The sequence below is a fragment of the Ipomoea nil genome, unplaced genomic scaffold (assembly GCF_001879475.1).
Source record: "Ipomoea nil cultivar Tokyo-kokei standard unplaced genomic scaffold, Asagao_1.1 scaffold1026, whole genome shotgun sequence".
Classification (NCBI taxonomy): domain Eukaryota; kingdom Viridiplantae; phylum Streptophyta; class Magnoliopsida; order Solanales; family Convolvulaceae; genus Ipomoea; species Ipomoea nil.
In genome coordinates this window covers 686,662-706,757 of record NW_017617454.1, presented here as the reverse complement: position 1 = coordinate 706,757, position 20,096 = coordinate 686,662, and the positions used below count along the sequence as shown (strand labels likewise).

Below are 20,096 nucleotides of genomic sequence, written 5' to 3'. Positions count from 1 at the left end.
TTGTGACTTTGTAAAATTGTGTTTTAATTCTTTAAATCTTTATACAATTTACAATTTTATATGTTTTGATGTTAATATTTAATATTTTAGTATTAACTATTAAAAATTTTATTTTATTAAAAAGTGTCCAAGGAATGCATAGCGATTTTTACAATTTTAATTCCACCTCACTTAAAAAAAAAAATAATTAAAGTTCAGTTGATGTAAACCACAAAAACTCAAAAAGGATTATCTAAGTGGAATATGACTTTCGTATTTGAAAGTTACGAGTTTGATTTATGATTTTTTCTAACATTCTTTCGGTTAAGCCTCACATTTTCTCATCATAGTGCAGGACGGTCCAAAACGATGGCATTTTGATTAAAAAAAAAAAAAAACCTTACTTCACGTGCATGTTAGAATACTGAACATTCTGTGATAAGATAATGTATTTTATGAGTTTGAATAATGTACTTTATGTATTAGAATAAAGTATTTTATGTGTTAAAGTAATGAAATTTTTAAAATAAAATAATGTATTTTATGAGTTAAAATAATGTATAATGTACTTTATGTATTAAAATAATAAAATTTTTAGAGTAAGATAATGTATTTTTGGATTGTGATTCACGCAATAATGATTGGTTGAGTGCGTATCAGCCTTTATCCATGCCTAGAATTATGTATAGCTATATATGGTATCACTTTAACATATCGCTTTGTCCACTTGTGTTTTCTAAGAGCTTATCTATACATAATATGTATACATCATTAAAGAGAAAAAAAAAAAAAAAAACAATGGGCCATTTCCATGCAAATGGTGTACCAATGTAACATACTACCACCTAATTAATTATAGAAAAGAAAATTTTAACCATGACTTTAATCAATGGTATAGTTTGTTACGGTTAAGAGTAAAAGTCAATGATTAAAGTAAAAATACCGTGCAATTATTGAGAAATTATTGATTAGAATTAAAAGTCAATGGCCCTGTTTTTGAAAACCAAAGCTTCAAACTTCATTAAACCAAAGATTCAATACATGAAGGAACAGAATCAATCCAAACATTAGGATCAGTAGACGAACTATTAGCTCTAGCCATGGCATGAGTCAACCGATTTACTGATCTAGGAATAAAAGTAATGGACACTACTTTAAAGTGTCGTTTAAGAGAACGACACTGACTAATAACACAACCCGAACTAGAATAGTCCAAAGCCGAGCCATTGATTGCATTACATACCGTTTGAGAATCCGAAAAGACCGCCACCTTTGTCATCCTTCGATCATAAGCCCAAGATAACGCTTCCTTGATGGCAATTGCCTCCGCCAAGTTTACATCGTTTAAACACCGCACCGGCCCATTCTTGGCAGCCACATAATTGCCCAAGTTATCCATGATCACCACTCCAAAGCTCGCGGACTCCATCTCCGCGAACACAGCAGCATCAAAATAAATTGCGAAACCATCCTCTTGAACCAAAGAAAGATGATTAGTAACCACACTGAGACCCCCATTCCTACGCTGCGATACTGCAACACTACGAGTACAATCCATCTCGCTCCAGTCGTTCAACAACCTCTGCACCTCGTGATAAACGGTCGAACGATTCCATGGCTTATGGTTCCAGACAACATTATTCCTCTCCCTCCAGATACACCACATGGTGGCCACACAACGTAACGGCACATGCAATTCACAGCTTACTAATATGAAGGATAACCAAATACTGAAGTCCTCCTCAGAGCTAGGCAACTGGACAGTCAGCATACCATCCCATAGCGTGGAAACCTGAACACAGTCACACATAATATGCTTTAAAGATTCTACGTGTTGGTGGCATAGAGGACACAATACATCCACATCCACATGTCGGTCAGCTAGGGCCTTCAATGTTGGTAATATACCATGTAAACACCTCCACAAAAAATTTCGGATATTGGGAGGGGTCTTTAGATTCCATAGAGCAGCCCACACGTTATTATCATCTCCACCATATATTTCCTCAGTGAGTAGCCGATATCCCTGCCTTACTGTGTACATGCCTCACAAGTCCCCTCTCCAACACCATTGATCCTCAAATTGTGTTGCCGGGGGATCTTCTTAATAAGCTCTACATCACGAGCTTCAAACAAGTTATCCAGTCACACTAAATCCCAATCTTGAGTTTCCTGGTTTATGAGTTCGCTGACCTTCATATTAGCATTGTGCATGCAACTGTGAGTTAATGAAAGGGTCCTCATTGCATGGCAACCATGGATGGTTCCATACCAGTGTAGAGGCTCCAGGGCCGGTCCTATAGTTTTATAGGCCCGGGGCAAAGAAAAGAAAAGGACCCCCAATAGAAGTTAATGTACATTTTTATAACTAAATTTTAAATGTTATATACGAGTACAAAAATACTAATAATGTCATCTAAATTGAAATAGAATTTAAAATTTTCAACATTTTACAAATACAATACTAATACAAAACTAATCACGGCAGAAAACTTCCTGATAAATATTTTTTTAGGCAACATTGTATAAAAAAAATTATTATAAAATTGATCTTAACCAAAAAAAAAAAAAAAAAAAAACAAAAGCACCAAGCGTTTGCACTTGTGAATCAGTTAATTAAGGTAAGTTTGACAGCCGTCGGTATTTCTTCGTGCTTCTCAAATCAGAGTTTGGAGAGAATGCAGTACTTTCTCTTCCTGCAACAACTTAAATTTGTCTTTATTAGATAAAACCCTTCACAAACTAATAAGTAAAAAGCTAAGGAAATCCTAACTTAAGCAGCATATTAAGCACTTAAGCAATAAGCAGTACAACACTTGTGAATTATTGCTGATACTTGTTTGCTCACTTCTTGCTCTTAATGTTTTGCAAATTGTTAATTTGTGTAACCAAATATATATACATAATGTGAATGAGGTATATCTAATTATCTAAGCACTTAAGCAGAAATATATATATCAATGTGTGTGCTAATAGCCTAACACAGTAATACTAATGGTATATATTACATTTGCTGATCTGCAGAAATCCTAAATTCCTATTTCACACCAAATATATTCTAAGAACTTAAAGGCAAAGCAGGAATATATATAAATAAATAAATAAATAAATAAATAAATAAATAAATAAATAAATAAATAAATAAATATATATATATATATATATATATATATATATATATATATATATATATATATATATATATCAATGTATGTGCTAATAGCCTAATACAGTAATACTAATTGTATATTTGTATACATTACATTTGCTGATTTGCAGAAATCCTAAATTCCTAATCCAAAGGCTCACAGCATACTATGCACTTAATTGAATATTACATCCTAAATTCATAATTGCACATTTCGTCATTTGCATATTTGCATTATTATTTATTAATAAAATAATAAATTATAATTAGTTGAAATCAGAAAATACCTTTGCAATTAGGGCATTAGGTCGTGACTCTGTGAAGGTGAACGCTGATTACTGATTAGACAAAGGCGTAAGGCGAAGGCCTGGTGATAATTGAAGGCGGATTTGCAGTCTTGTAGACAAGGTCGATGAGTGTGGAACTATGGATGATAGATTTGAATATTGAAGATGCTTCTGACTTCTGAGCTTTTATTGAAGACTCCATTTTTACAGTTGAAAAGGCGTTGCTATTAATTCCTTGGCGGCGTGGGCGGTGGGTGGTGGGTGCGACACTAAGAGTTGTGCGTCTTCTCGTCTTCCGACTCCTTCGGCTTCCTCGCAGAGACGCGGACAGCAGACCTCAGAAAACAATAAAAGATTTATATATATATATATATATATATATATATATATATATATATATATATTATGTATATATATATATATATATATATATATATATATATATATATATATTATATACTATATATCTATGGACTAGGGGCCCCTATCTTGATTGGGCCCTGGGCAAGGGCTCAGCCTGCACTTGCCCAGGGCCGGGCCTGAGAGGCTCCATTGCCTATGCGTCGATAGCACCCACGCTTAAGCACATCCTGACCAGCTAATATTGACCGCCAACAGTAGCTGGGGTTTGCACCCAACCCTGCCGACAAGAAGTTTGATTTTGGGAAGTACCTGGCCTTATATAAGCGAGCCGCCAAAGAGTTAGGATTCGTTAATAATCACCAACCTTGCTTGGCCAGTAAAGCCATATTAAAACTGCACAGTTTCTTAAAACCCATGCCACCACATGATTTCGGATGGCACATGCGTCCCCAGGACATCCACCTTATGCCGCCACCACTCCCGCCGTTCACCCCCCACCAAAACTTGTTCATATTTCGCTCAAGTCTTTCACAAAAAGTAGTCGGTAGGAAGTAAATGCTCATAGTGTACGTAGGGAGTGCCTGGGCAATGCTCTTTAACAGAACTTCCTTCCCAGCTCTTGATAAAATCTTTTTATTCCACCCCCCAACACGCTGTGCCAATTTTGCTTCAATAAAAGAGAAGACCTCTTTTTTATTTCGACCAATACCCATCGGTAGCCCAAGATACTTCCCAATATTATCAGAATAAGGCACATTGAAAACTGTCGCTACTTGTTCCTTGCAATCCTCTACCGTGTTTTTACCGAAGATAGCACATGATTTATTGTAGTTCACCACCTGCCCGGAGACCATCTCATAGCGGCTAAGACAATTTTTCACAAAGGTTGCTTCCGAAACAGTAGCCTTAAAGAATAACAAAGAGTCGTCTGCGAAAAACAAGTGGAAAATTCCCGGGGCTCCTCTCGCTACAACGCATGGTGATATTTCATCTCTTTGGACTGCCCTTGTTAACAAATGTGATAATCCTTCTGCACACAAAATGAACAAATAAGGAGACAAGGGGTCACCTTGCCTCAGGCCACACGAAGGAAGAATATAATCAGTTAAATTCCCGTTCATTCCAACCTTATAACGAACCGTAGTGACACACCGGAGTATAATGTCTATCCAACTGTTATCAAATCCCAGCCGTGTCATCATTGCGTGTAGAAATAGCCACTCCATCTTATCGTATGCCTTCGCCATATCAAGCTTTAGGGCACACCATCCATCCCGGCCCTGACGTTTACGGTTCAAAAAGTGGATTACTTCTGACGCTACAAGCACATTATCCGTAATAAGACGTCCGGATAAGAACACACTCTGAGCGGGGGATATAATCTTTTCCAACACCGTTTTCAACCTATTGGCAAGCATCTTAGAAAGAATTTTGTAAAGAACATTACATAGAGCTATAGGGCGGAGCTCGCTCATAGATACGGGTGAGGACTTTTTAGGAATCAGTGTGATTATGGCATCGTTCATCCCATTTGGAAAATGATTTCCTTCAATACAATCTATGATAAACCGCGAGACATCAACTCCAATCTCCGTCCAAAAATGCTGAAAAAAAGTCGGAGAGAAGCCATCCGGACCCAGGGATTTATCTGGTGCCATGCTAAAGAGCGCTTCCTTCACTTCTTCATACGAGAAAGGCCGTAGCAGCAGCTCATTATCCTCTTGGGTAACTCTCGGAGATAGACTTTGTAAAGTATCTTCACCGACTACCCCTTTTGCAGTAAACAGAGTTGTGTAATATCGTTTAGCCAAAAGCAACAAATTAGGGCCTTCAATCCACTGTCCACTTTCATCTTGCGACTTCATGATCATATTTTCCTCTTACGGGATGATGCATAAAATGGTAGAACTTAGTGTTACGGTCACCTATATTAAGCCAGAACTGTTTCGCACGTTGACGCCAGTAGGCATTCAACTGGTCGTTCAACTCATTTAAACGACCATCAATGTTACATACTGCGCTCAAAGATGTTGCATCACGTCTATCTCGGAAAGCATTAAGTTGTTCTTGGAGTGATGCAATTTCCTTCTCAAGTCTCTTAACCAGATTACCTCCCCAACCTTTCAAGGAAGAGCCACAGTAGTCCAACCTTACTGGAATCAATTCTCCGGCAGTAGCATTCCACGAGCTCATAACCACCTCCTTACATCCAACCTCTTGTAGCCAAGCATTCTAAAAAAGAAAAGATCTACGCTGACGCGCAACACGTGGCCCATCGAGTTCAATAAACAAAGCCGAATGATCAGAATTGATTACCTCTTTATTATAAACCGTAACTTGAGGAAACATGCTACACCAATCTGCCCCGGCAACTGCCCTATCTAGACGTTCTTCCACCCAATGGTCGGTACCTTTTCCCTTCTCCCATGTGAACTTCCGACCTCTCATCCCCAAATCAAGTAGCTCGCAATCATCTAAAGCTTGATTGAACCCGTCGATTAAAGCAGTTGGGTGAGGATGATGTCCCCGTTTTTCAGTTGGGTTGGTAATGTCATTGAAATCACCAATTACTAGCCACGGCAGTTGAGATTTCTGGTGAAGGGAACGCAGCAGGTTCCACGACTGTTGACGACAAGACCTATTCGAGAAGCCATAAAAGCACGTTAATCTCCAGGGGTCGCTGCCAGGCAGCCGCACCTGAACATCAATGTGATTATTTGAAAAACTGATCAGACTGGCTACACCTCTATCCCGCCAAAACAGTGCCAAACCACCTCTAAGACCACCTCCGTCGACATAAAAAAGACCATCAAAATTGAGTTTAATTCTTAGGCGCTCCGCACGCTCACGACGCACCTTAGTTTCCATTAAGAAAATAAGCATAGGCTTGACCTTAGCTTCTAAGGCCATTAATTCCCGAACCGTACGTGGGTTGCCTATCCCACGACAGTTCCAACTTATGGAACTCATTGGGTCGGGCGGGACTGGGCTGCCCCAGCTCCCGCCTCCAGCAAGTTTTTTGAACCAATTTCCTCCACTTCCATAGGTGCGGTAAAAACCGCGTCGTTGATGTCCATCCTACGTCGTTTTTGCTCAACAATTGTAACCACATCATCAGCGTTCTCCTCCTCCGCGTTACCAATAATAGACTCATTAGGCATTAAATTGGCGAGATTCTTGTCATGCAAAATTTCCGTGATAGAACCAGGCACATGCAAGGCAAGAGAATCAGCATTGGCGTTATTCTTACCACGCACAATTTCCGTGATAAAACCAGGCACATGCAAGGCAAGAGAATCAATATTGCCCGCCGGTGGATTCTTTCCTTTTTCATTATTCCCAGTACGCAATCCCGGTGAGGTCCACTGGCTTCTACCCACCGAAGTTTCCGGCGCTATCCAAACATTGCCCGCCGGTGGAGTATTACGCCGGCCACCAGCCCTCATCCCTGGACCATAAGGTTTTTCAGCGTTCTTATCCCAGCCTTGAGACACCTTATGACAGTACTTATCTCCATAGCCTATGATGCCACAGATGAAACAAAACGTTGGTAAGCGTTCGTACCGGAAATCCACTCGAAACCACTCACCATTATCTTTTCGCATCTTCATCCCCTTCTTCAAAGGCTTGGCCACATCAATTTCCACACGTATACGAAAAAAGGTTCTGATCGACCCATCGAAGTTGCGTTCATCAGACTTAACCATCCGGCCGATATAACCACCTACAACGTTCAGAACTCCTTCAGATCGGAAACCTGACTGTAGGCCATGAATTTGGATCCAAAAATCAGCAGTGTCAAGCAATACTGTCTCTAGATCAACCCCCGTTGGAAAATGTTTAAGAACTAATAGGCTCTGTTCAAAAGCCCACGGACCATCATCTAGAATCCTTGTCATATCTGTATCATGATAAAAGCGAAAGAGATATCGTCTCGATTCAAGCTCTCTGAAGTTCATTCCATATGTCGGACGCCAGACGCCACCGAGCGTATCGCGGAGGAACGTGAACTTGGTAGGCTTTTCTGTGACTAACCTACCCACAACAAAAAACTCTGGCTCATCTGCTGTCGGCCCTAGAGAGATATTACCGAATTGTTGAACAATGCCATCATCATCCAGATCAGCGATAGCAAGATTCGGTATCGAATGAGAAGAGCTGCCATTATCCATGGGAGAAGAAACTCAACCGAAGAAGGAAGAAAAGCTCTGAGAAGAAGAAAGGACTCGAGAAGGTTGACGAGAGAGAAAAATTTACAAATCAATATAAGTTCTCAGTCAATGGCCTGTTTGATAAAATAGTTAGCTTATAAGTTAATTTTGGCTTATTTGACCACTATTAGTTGTTTGACTTGGTTTAAAAATCAATATAAGGGTGTGTTTGGTTTGCACATGGGAGTCGGAATTGGAATGTGTATCAAATGCTTGGTAATGGTAATGGGTTTTGGTGAAAGTATTTAACATGTTTGGTAGTAGGGTGGAATGTGAATGGTTACTAATAGTAGTGCTTGAGAATGAATAAGAGAATGAAACCCTTATTTTATTTGGGTATGAGTTTTTCAATTTATGGGGTATTCGAAACCCATAGTAATGTTCTAAAAACCTATCAACCAAACACTAACAATCACTTTCATATCCATTCCTATGGGCAAAACTCATCAACCAAACACACCCTAAGTGTTTGATTAATTAGCTTTTTGTACTCCAAAATGTTAAAATTCAAAAAGCTACTCAGTAATTTTTTCAATTAGCTTTTTGAGAAAAAGAAATTATATCAAACAGCTATCAGCTAACAGCTAATTTATCAAACACCTTTCTACCATCAGCTAATGTTATCAACTAGTTATACCCTCTAATTAACCCAATCAGTTAACAGTTACCAGTCATTTACCAACCAACGCCAATGACTAAAATAAAAATGCACTGTACTTATTGAGAAATTAATTAAGACAAAAGGTAATAAGTTCTTATGAAGAATTCTTCTTTTCCCAAACTAAATAGTAAAATTTAAATTTGACTTTTTGTCAAATGAATATGATCGAGTTGGAGGATAGAGAAACAAAAAATAAAAGAAAAATAACAATATATATAATCATTTTTTTTAAAAAAAAAAAACCGACAATATATATAATCATTGGGTATGCAAAAATGCACCACATGTTCATAAATGCGCCAGGGTGTGGTTCATTTGTGCATTTCATATAGTACATTTTTGAACACGTTGTGGTGCATTTTTGCATACTTAATGGTGCAATTCACACGGAAACGCCTGTTTCACATTTGATCCCGTATATATATGTGTGTGTACTCCAAACTTAAAAATAGGAGTTAATTACACTTTTGGTACTATGAATATTGATGTTGTGTTAATTTTAATCCACGACTTTTAAAACTAACAATTGAGTACTCTAACTATTAAATTTTTTATCAATTTTGGTCGATTCGACCAAATTACCGGCAAAATATAACTGAAAAGGCAAATTTACTCACAAAAATTTTTAAAATAATAACAGAAAAAATAAATTATGTACTGTTTCTGGTGGCCATGCTGTCAGCCTCTCTCTCTCTCTCTCTCTTTTTCTTCCATGCCTCTATCACGCCATCTTCTCTCCTTCTCGCACACTTCTCTCTCTGCCTCTTTCATCTCTCCTATCCCATCGCTATTTCTGGTCTTCGTTCTCTCTCTCTCTCTCTCTCTCTCGCTCATCGACGGCAGGACGGTGAACCAGCAGCAGCGCCCACGTCTTCCCGATGAGCTGAGCCGCAGTGGTAGACCAACGTAATCAACATCGGCTCTCCTCTGGCGTGCAGCAGTAGCGATTCTCTTGGTTGATGGCCATTGTGAGTCGTGTTGGTGGCCATGACGACAAGCAAAACTATAAAACTCCCCAAATATTTACAATTCGAGCCTAGTATATATTACACAATTAAATTACATAGACTAAACATTAGATGTTCAAATCCAAAAGGGTAACAACCTATGCATACCAGGAGATGTTACCCCAAAATGCAAGTACTGACAAGTATCATTAGTTCATAGACCCGGGTGTCCAAGCACCATACAAACCCCAAAAGAGATAGCCAACATCTACATCAAACTTCTAACATAAGTTTCAAGAATCCTCATTAACATAAGTCAGGGCAAGAAATAAGGGATTAATCACTAGGGACTAGGATGAAAAGGTACTACTCTAACTAACTCATCTAGGCATGCTCTCAGCACACATCATTCCAGACTTGAACGGGGTTGAAATTTGTAAACACGCAGCACACAGTGATGTCGAAACTGAAGTTGTACCACAAACAATCTGTTACGCAGTTCGGGCAAACAACCCTAATCTGCGAGGCACTTCTCAATTTGAGAATTTGCCTAAATCCACTAAAAGCTCAATATTTAAAGTACACTATTTGGAACCTATGATTACACAATAGAATGATCTTTCCTAACAAACTATTGAAACCTAAACACATTTACTACTTTCTCGGGGAATTTAGTATCTTATTCTCAAATTAAAGACTCTCATACCTCACAAGATTAATGTTGAATGCCTGAATTCTACAATAAAGGACACCCCCTATTTATAGTAGCTACTCCTAATAGATTCGTGAATAACAAAGCTATTCCTAATCAAACTAGAACTAGAAAAACTTCAATAACAATTCCCTCTAGAACTAGTATTCTTCAATACTATTTCTCTTAGGACTAGTATTCGATTATAGAACTGGAATTCTTTTTGCACATAACTTTGACAAAATACTTTGAGTCAACATTCTCCCCCTTTGTCAAATTTTTGACAAAAACCTTGATCTCTGTCTTTCTCCCCCTTAGTTGATGCCACAATGGTGTTTGAGTGATGGTAGATTAATGACAGGTTAGATCGCCATCCCATGTGTAGCTTTTATCAGATGATCTTTTTCTCATCATAACACATTCATGTTTTTGGTTGTAGACTTTACAATTCTCTTTGGAAAATTCTACATTGAGTTCATCATCACACAGTTGACTTATATTGATAAGGTTTGCTTTGAGTCCTTATACCAAAAAGGCTCTCGGTAATCTAGGCAGTCCATGGACATTTAAGGTACCGCTTGCGATAATCTGTCCTTTTCCTCCATCTCCAAAAGAGACATGCCCTTCATTTTTGTACTAGATGTTCTCAAGATAATGTGGATTTCCTGTCATATGTCTTGAACATCCGCTGTCAAAATACCAAACACTTTATTCTTGGCTTGTTTCTGAGGTATATATGACAACTTGTGTTTGTTCCTTTCTTACCCATGCTTTCTTGTTAACATGTTTATTCTAGTCTTCCCAAGCTCTGTAGTTTGCCTATATTGATGATCATTTTGCTTCTTATAACAGTATGCTTTTATGTGACCCAGTCTGTGACAGTAGTAACATCTGATTCTCCTTCGATGTCGAAAGTGATGTTGTGACACTTCAAGATTTCCAGTTGTATAACTTTCATCCGATGCTATGACTGGTGACTTAGGCCTTTCTATGAGCACTTTAACATCCTGTATTAACTTGGCCTCTCGTTTTTGTGTTTCTATTAGTTCTTCTTGAGCCTCTTTGAGGAGTTTTTCCTTTCTCTCGTTTCACCTTTTAGAAACTTATTTTCTTGCGTGAGCTCTAGATTCACTTTGATGATTTGTTCCCATTTAGCATGCAGTTGGATATATGACTCGAGCAGTTCTTGCTTGAAGATTTCGTGGTATACCACAGTTGTTGATGTAGCATTTGTACTTGAGTTGTTGGAGACAATATTTGATTTTATTTTACATCAAGATAAATTCTAATAATTTATAATCATTTTACCGATTTGGTTCATATAAAATATTCAATATTGGTCGTATTTGGAATGATTTTGAATAATATTTGATTTTATTTTACATCGTGGTGTTCGCAGAAATTTTTAATTGCACTGTTGATGAAATGAGTTAATTGTTACATAAATACTGCAATTCCGTTAAGAATTTTAAAATGATTTAGCAGAGTTGAAGTTATGAAATTTGATGAAATTAATTATTATAATATTAAATTTGGTAAATTGGATCCAATCTGCAATGATAAGGTTATCTCATATTTGGAATGATTTTGCTTTTAAAAATGATATAAATTTAGTTATCTCATGTTTGGAATGATTTTCAATAAATATTTGATTTTATTTTACATCAAGATAAATTTAAATAATTTATAATTATTTTACCGATTTGGTTCATATAAAATATTCAATATTGATCATATTTGGAATGATTTTGAATAATATTTGATTTTATTTTAAATCGTGGTGTTTGCAGAAATTTATAATTGCACTTTTGATGAAATGAGTTAATTGTTACATAAACACTGCAATTCTGTTAAGAATTTTAAAATGATTTAGCAGAATTGAAGTTATGAATTTTGATGAAATTAATTAATTATTATTATATTAAATTTGGTTAATTGGATCCAATCCGCAATGATAAGGTTATCTCATATTTGGGATGATTTTACTTTTAAAAATGATATAAATTTAGTTATCTCATATTTGGAATGATTTTCAATAAATATTTGATTTTATTTTACATCAAGATAAATTTAAATAATTTATAATTATTTTACCGATTTGGTTCATATAAAATATTCAATATTGATCATATTTGGAATGATTTTGAATAATATTTGATTTTATTTTAAATCGTGGTGTTTGCAGAAATTTATAATTGCACTTTTGATGAAATGAGTTAATTGTTACATAAACACTGCAATTCCGTTAAGAATTTTAAAATGATTTAGCAGAATTGAAGTTATGAATTTTGATGAAATCAATTAATTATTATTATATTAAATTTGGTTAATTGGATCCAATCCGCAATGATAAGGTTATCTCATAAATGGGATGATTTTACTTTTAAAAATGATATAAATTTAGTTATCTCATATTTGGAATGATTTTTAATAAATATTTGATTTTATTTTACATCAAGATAAATTTAAATAATTTATAATTATTTTACCGATTTGGTTCATATAAAATATTCAATGATTATATAGTCTTTTTTTTTTTTTTAATGTAATAGTGCATAAAAAATATAGATTTTAATAATTTTTTTTTTCAAAAAATGTGGCGATATATTTATTTTTCATACTGTTTCATATGGAAAAGTATAAGAAAGTTAAAGAATTAATATATGCCTTTTAAGGACAAATTTCAATATGCCAATACATTTACAGAATTATGATATTATTATGCCAAAAGAATACCAAATGTAAATAACAACATATACCTCCACATCTTCAAGCACAGATTCTAAGGTTGCTCCGCGGTTATTCTTGACTTCGTAGAGACGAATCAATCGTACTTTTATTGCCCACACAACACTGTAAGTGTTTATTTTATTCAATAAAATAAAAGTAGGAGCCATTATATTATATGTAGATTATTTTACACGGAGAATATTTATCTAAACCAGTGAGATACAATGAAATATATGAAATTGGTAGTGGTAATATGTTTCTTGAAATGCTTGATTTATATAGTGGTAGTGGTAGCCAATGTTGCAAAAATCCCGCCTAGGCACCGATTAATCAGTGCCTAGGCGCTAGGCGCTGGCCAGCCGCCTAGCGTATCACCATAATCGATGGTCTAGGAGCCTAGCTGGCTAGGCAGCCGACTAGGCCGCCTAAGTGCCGTCTAGGCCACCTAAGTGCTGTCTAAGCCGCCTAGGCACTGACCGCCTAGGCCTCCTAGGCACCGACTAGGCTGCCTAATCGGCCAATTAACTATTGTTCCATTATTTTTTAAATGAGTTTTTTTCACTCAAAACGACATCATTTTGAGCGAAATAACCCTAAATTGTTCAAACTCTAGATGTTTTTAGGTTAATATTTATTATTTTAGTATTAACTATTAATATGTTAAATAGTTTATAATTATCAAGACTTAAAAACTTTAAAAAAAAAAAAATTAAACGAATTTTTTTGAAATAAAAAAATACACGGACGCCTAGGTGCCGATTAATCCCCGCCTAGGCGATAGGTGCTCCCTGAGCGCCCATTTTTCAACCATGGTGGTAGCATAATTGAAGTTAAGAAATTTGATGAAATTAATTATTATAATATTATATTTGGTAAATTGGCAATGATTTTTGTATAATTGATTTAACATTTTTGTAATTATGTATATAAAGTATATGTAAAATAAATTAGCAGAATTGAAAGAATTGAACTAATTTGAATTTTTGAAATAACAAATACGGAGAAATGAAATTAATTATTATAATATCATATTTGGTAAATTGGCAATTTTTGTATAATTGAAGAATTGAAGTTGGGTTGTAAAATGATTTAGTAGAATTGAAGTTGATTTAGTAGAATTGAAGTTAGAAAATTTGATGAAATTAATTATTATAATATTATATTTGGTAAATTGAGTTTTCGTTAAAAAAAATATTTGGTAAATTGACAATGATTTTTGTATAATTGATTTAGCATTTTTGGTAATTATGTATATAAAGTATATGTAAAATAAATTAGCAGAATTGGGATGAATTTTTTTTTTTTTTTGGGGGGGGGGGGGGGGGAATTTTGACTATCATTTTGCTTTAATATATATAGAGATAGAGATATGTTACTTTCACATAGAAAATATGAAATCATGCTTTATTTTTAAAAATGATTTTGCACACATAGCACATAGACATTCAAACAACACTCGGACCAAGTTTCCCGAGCCTCGCGAGTCTCCCGGACTCACAAGTTTAGTCTTTAACCGGACCTTATAGGCAGAACCCAGAGGTCCTGCACTTAGGGCTCGTGGCCGCATGGAACTGCACGGCAGGACCAGCTCTCAGGGCCCCTGGCCGCACGGAACTACGCGGCAGGACCTTGAGTCCCGTCGGGAAGTACTGCGGTAGTCACGGCTTAGGGTGGCGGCACTTGTTGGCCCGCCACCCATAGCCAACCACAACAATTTGTTTTGAATTGTTAACCAGTTAAGCATGTAGTATCCCAGCCCAAAGAGTATATATGGGCAAATTATTGTGTGGACCATGGTCCACACAATGTTATGTGAACCATAACAAAAAGTACATTTTTAATATACTAAATGTCCATTATACAATATAATGTACACTCAAAACAAAAATAATGTACATCCCCTGAATACAATGTACATTATTTTTGTACTGAATGTACATTATTTTACCGTAGACAAAATATGATCCAAACAACTTGTGTGGACCATATGTATGTGTAAATTTACATCATTGTAATTTGTAAAGTCTAGCAAATTCTAAAAGCTGGCTAATTTGTATAAGAATGATTGGTATATATGTATATGTAAATTTACATCATTGTAATTTGTAAAGTCTAGCAAATTCTAAAAGCTGGCTAATTTGTATAAGAATGATTGGTATATATGTATATGTAAATTTCCATCATTGTAATTTGTAAAGTCTAGAAAATTCTAAAAGCTGGCTAATTTGTATAAGAATGATGACATAGAAAGAATGAATGATGCACGTAACAAATCTTGAAGATTAGACGCAACAAGACGTTAGTGCGGGGTTTAATTTGCTCTGCAACTAACCTTTCCCATAATCTCTCTCAAATAACTCTTCTCTTTTTATCTCGTGATGGTGGAACCATTCAATTTTCCTAAGAAAAGAAACCAACAAAAAACACACAAAGTGACATCCATCTCACAAAAGCACGACTTATCGTCAATTCTGGGAAGCTAAGAAAGATAAAGCAAACAGCCACATAACGTACGAGACGAACAAGCAAGCTACATATGTATAGTATGTTCGTGATGTTGTTTTCTTATAGTCTTTCTAATGCGTTATGACATGCAGTACCTTTAATGTGGTCGTGCTGCTTGCTTGGGCATTTTACTTGCTTTATTTGTATTATATGAACATACATTATATTTGTCCTTTTCTTTCCTCTTTACTTTGGTGCATGGTCTTGATAAGATGTGTATCTATCTCATCTATTCAAACTCATTATTGTTGCAACCTTTTCTGTCATAATCATTAGAGAGAATCATATACGTACAAGTAATTTCAATATGATATGTTAAATTATATTGAAGCAGGATTTACGTATTCATCAATGTCCATCTACATGAAGTGATTGTGGATTTCTTCGTTGTCCAAATATGATATTATAGGTATAGACATGTTAATCAGATATTTTTTGTGTTAATTGTTAGTGTGTATTTTTGATATAATATTTTTATAATAGGAAAATAGTGTGTTGCATATTTACATTATATTTAATGGTTTGCATTCATTGTTGGGAAAGTTGAGATTTTTTATCAACCGAAGAAGAAAGTGGTTAGAAGTGGGAAGCGTAAGATTGGATAAAAAGTAAGTTTTCGATCTTTTTGAGAATTACGAAGAATATATAATTGTTGCTATTTTCAAACACTAGTGGTGTTATTCATCACCAACAAAAGGTTATTTAAAAATTTAATTTGAACGACCAGATCAACGAGGTACGAGGATGAGCACGGAGTGTCAGAATTTTTGATCACTACGTGGTAAGAAATAATTTTTTTTTAAGGTAATAAAATTTTCCAATCATCACTTAGGGTAATTAGAAGAGAAATATTTATGTCTATACTTTTTGAGTGATCAATAAAATAGTAAAAGATAAACTATTGGTAATTAATCAAGTGACACATTATATTAAGAAAGTAAGAAAGAGATTTGCTATGCAAAGAGAGCTTGCGTGTTGATCCACTAGTGTACTAAAGAATGACTACAGAAAGTCTCTTCAATTAAATTTTTAAGTTCAAGTTACCTATTAGTTTTGTTTCAGAACGCATATTCGAGTAATCGTTATATATATATATTCAAATGAGAATAAGGCTTCTTGTGCGATTGGTGCGGCTTGCACCATTACGTATGCATAAATGTCCCACACAATGTTCGAAAATGCACCAGAATGAAATACCACAAAATGTACTACACACAACAAAAATGCACCACACATAATGGTATATTTCAAACATGCATATATATATATATATATATATATATATATATATATATATATATATATATATATATATATATATATATATGGTATGTATCACAATTTACTTTGGAAAAGCAAGCAGATGAGTGATTGTCCAGTGTTCCACTACAATTTGTAAAAGCTAGCAAAGAGGCGGCCATGATATAGAATCTTGGTCAAGTAGAGCAGTGCCCCCATCCCCACCTTATTGGTGCTTCAATGGCTAATTAATTAAATATATTATTATATGAATGTAAGAAATGCCATTACTTATTCACTCTCTCTCTCATATCTCATACATATGATTTGTGGATAAAAACAAGTCAGAATATATATAAATAATACCATTCAGCCATGCTAGCTAGCTCAGCTTGAAGGGTCTTATATGCATATTTCTGGTTTATCTTATCTTCTACTCTCTTTCAGCTCAGGTTTCTGTTCATTATTACTCCATCTTCGTTCTGATCTAGTACGTTGTAGCTAGCCATGGCGGGCGGGCAAGGTCTGAACAAGCCATGCATTCTCCTCATAGGTAACTAACTTCACGTCGTACATACAATACAATGAACAACCTTAATTAATAGCTTCGTTTTGGTTTTTTAATTTGGGGTGTTTTTAATGGATGTTTGGATGGAGGGAGCAGTGATAGCGGGGATGGAGAGGTTCACGTTCAAAGGCGTGGCGGCGAATTTGGTGACGTATCTCACGGATGTGGCGAAGATGAGCAACTCGTCGGCGGCGAAGCTGGTCAACAATTGGTGTGGCTTCACCTCTATGGTGCCGCTGCTGGTGGCGCCGTTGGCCGACTCTTACTTGGATAGCTATTCAACTATTTTAGGCTCTGCATTTTTCTATATTCTGGTACTGTACTACTACCTACCTAACTATAATTAACCTTATTAATTACCTGCTTTATTTGTTTGAAAAATACTAAACTTCTATTCGCTCCTCAGACATCTAGGTTGTAGAATGTGGACGACTTTTCTTGGACCCACAAAATAAAAATGTCTTATCACATCAGGAAGTATAATTAATGAAGTAAAATTTGAGTCTTTTAGAATTCTATTTGTTAATAGTTGACTACACAAAAACATTGGTAAGATAGTTGAGTTGATAATCAGTTCTAAATTGAATTTTTTATGAGCGTTGTCTATTGACTAATTTATTTTCTCAATTTCAAATTTAACTTCCCATTAGAGCACATTTTTCACGTAATTAGCTTCAATAATTCGCAGTTGGCGATGACTGGACGCCATTCGATCGGTGGAAGTCGACGTTTAGGCCATTCGTCTCACCATATATAATATTTGAAACCCGAGTCATCCCCCACTCCCAGGCCACTAAGAAAATTCAATTCACCGCTACTATTGCCAACGTTGTATGTTTAGGAAATTTAATACGGAGTATATATTATGAATGGAACAGTAAAGTAAGAACGTGTGAAAAATATACATATATGTCGGGTTTTGAACGATGATTCTGACCATTTACAGGGGCTGATAGCGTTGACATCAACGGCGATGGGGTGGCCGCCGGGGAGTAATAATGCCCAGAAAATTAGCTCTTCTTCCCTCTCATGGCCGCTCCACTTAATTTCACTGGGCCTGGGTGGCTACAACCCATCCTTGCAGGCCTTCGCGGCGGATCAGCTTGGAGATGAAGACGACGGCGAGCTGCCGTCAACCAAGAACGGCGACAAGAGCTCCGTCAAGAAGAGTTTGTTCTTCCAGTGGTGGTATTTCGGCATTTGCTGCGGCAGTCTTCTGGGAGTCTCAGTCTTGTCGTATATCCAGGACACAATAGGATGGGGCGTTGGCTTCGCCATTCCCACCATCGCCATGATAGCTTCCATTCTCGTTTTCTTGTCTGCCAACCGCCTCTACCAACACAACAATTCCAAAGAAATATCTCTCGACAAAATGATCCATGCCATCAAAGACGCGGCGTCAAGATTGAAAAACCGCGGCGAAATGTCGCTGCCCAGCAGCAAACCAGACACTGTTCATGAGCTTGAGTAAGTCTATAGTGTTAGAAATAAATAATCTAATCTTATAGAAGCCGAAACAATGTTGATCTTCAGTTACAGTTGACAGTTGATGTTCCTGTTGTGTTGCTTTTTAACTCTAGACTGTTAGCTATTATTTGTCTTATACTTGATTCAGAAGCCTAGAGGGTATATTAGTGTCTTTTAAGCACTACGAGTATAGAATGTATTTTATAATGAATATACTCTATCCCATCAAGGCATAGAGTCTTGTCGAATAACAACTTATAGTTATTCGATCAATCCTACCAACCCCTTAATAAGCCTAGTCAACTTGCAACGCATAATTAAGTAAGTCTACTTTTCTTTCAATATTGTTGTTAATCTTTTTATTATTGTTGCTAGGCTTCAAGAAAAGCCACTGTTCAGTGAAGATTCAGATGAAGATGACAGTAAGAGTGGGGAGAAGAAGGTGCAGGACAGTGGCGGCGGCATCAATGTCGTGAAGATTGCGCGAGTAGTGATCCGTTTATTACCTGTCTGGACGTTGCTTTTAACGTTTGCAGTTATCTTCCAGCAACCAGCGACATTCTTCACCAAACAAGGCATGACGATGAAGAGAAACATCGGACCCAATTTCAAGATCCCACCCGCCGCGCTTCAGAGCGCGATCACAGTGTCCATAATTCTTCTCATGCCTCTGTACGACAAGTACTTCATCCCCCTCGTTCGCGTCTTCACCCTCAACGACAAAGGCGTCACCGTGCGGCAAAGAATGGGGATCGGAATGTTTCTGTCGGTGATAGCCATGGTGATTGCCGCCTTCACGGACACAAAGAGGCTCGAAATCAGCAGAAATCCCGAGAATCTAAGCTCAGAAACAGTGCCGATGAGCATATTCTGGCTGCTTCCGCAGTACATCCTCCTCGGAATCTCCGACATCTTCACCGTGGTCGGGATGCAAGAGTTTTTCTACTCCGAAGTCCCGGCGAACATGAGAACCTTAGGGATAGCTCTGTACACTAGCGTCTTCGGTTTCGGAAGCTTCTTCAGCTCCCTGCTTATCTCCATTGTAGAACATTTCACAAGCTCCTCTGCAAATCAGCATGGGTGGTTCTCTGATGATATGAAGGAAGCCCGTTTAGATAATTATTATTGGTTTCTCGCCGTGTTAAGTGCTGTCAGCTTGATCTTATTCGTAATCTTCTGTAAGTTTAATGGTTCTTGAAAGTTAATTTCAATCTGGATTTTATTATGCTCTACCAGTTTGGAATGGACTGTCAGTAACATATGTAAATATTATTTTTGTAATTAATGTTGCGGCTAGCTA

General features: G+C 36.5%; 1 protein-coding gene across 1 annotated transcript; it reads left to right on the top strand.

Moving 5' to 3' along the window:
* The first annotated feature begins 17,050 nt into the window (after positions 1–17,050).
* Positions 17,051–20,023, top strand: LOC109180618 (protein NRT1/ PTR FAMILY 5.8-like). The gene is made up of 4 exons (XM_019330303.1): positions 17,051–17,314; positions 17,426–17,643; positions 18,276–18,796; positions 19,172–20,023. The coding sequence occupies exons 1-4, from the start codon at positions 17,269–17,271 to the stop codon at positions 19,992–19,994; spliced, it is 1,608 nt and encodes a 535-aa protein (XP_019185848.1). The 5' UTR covers positions 17,051–17,268; the 3' UTR covers positions 19,995–20,023.
* Positions 20,024–20,096: the final 73 nt, after the last annotated feature.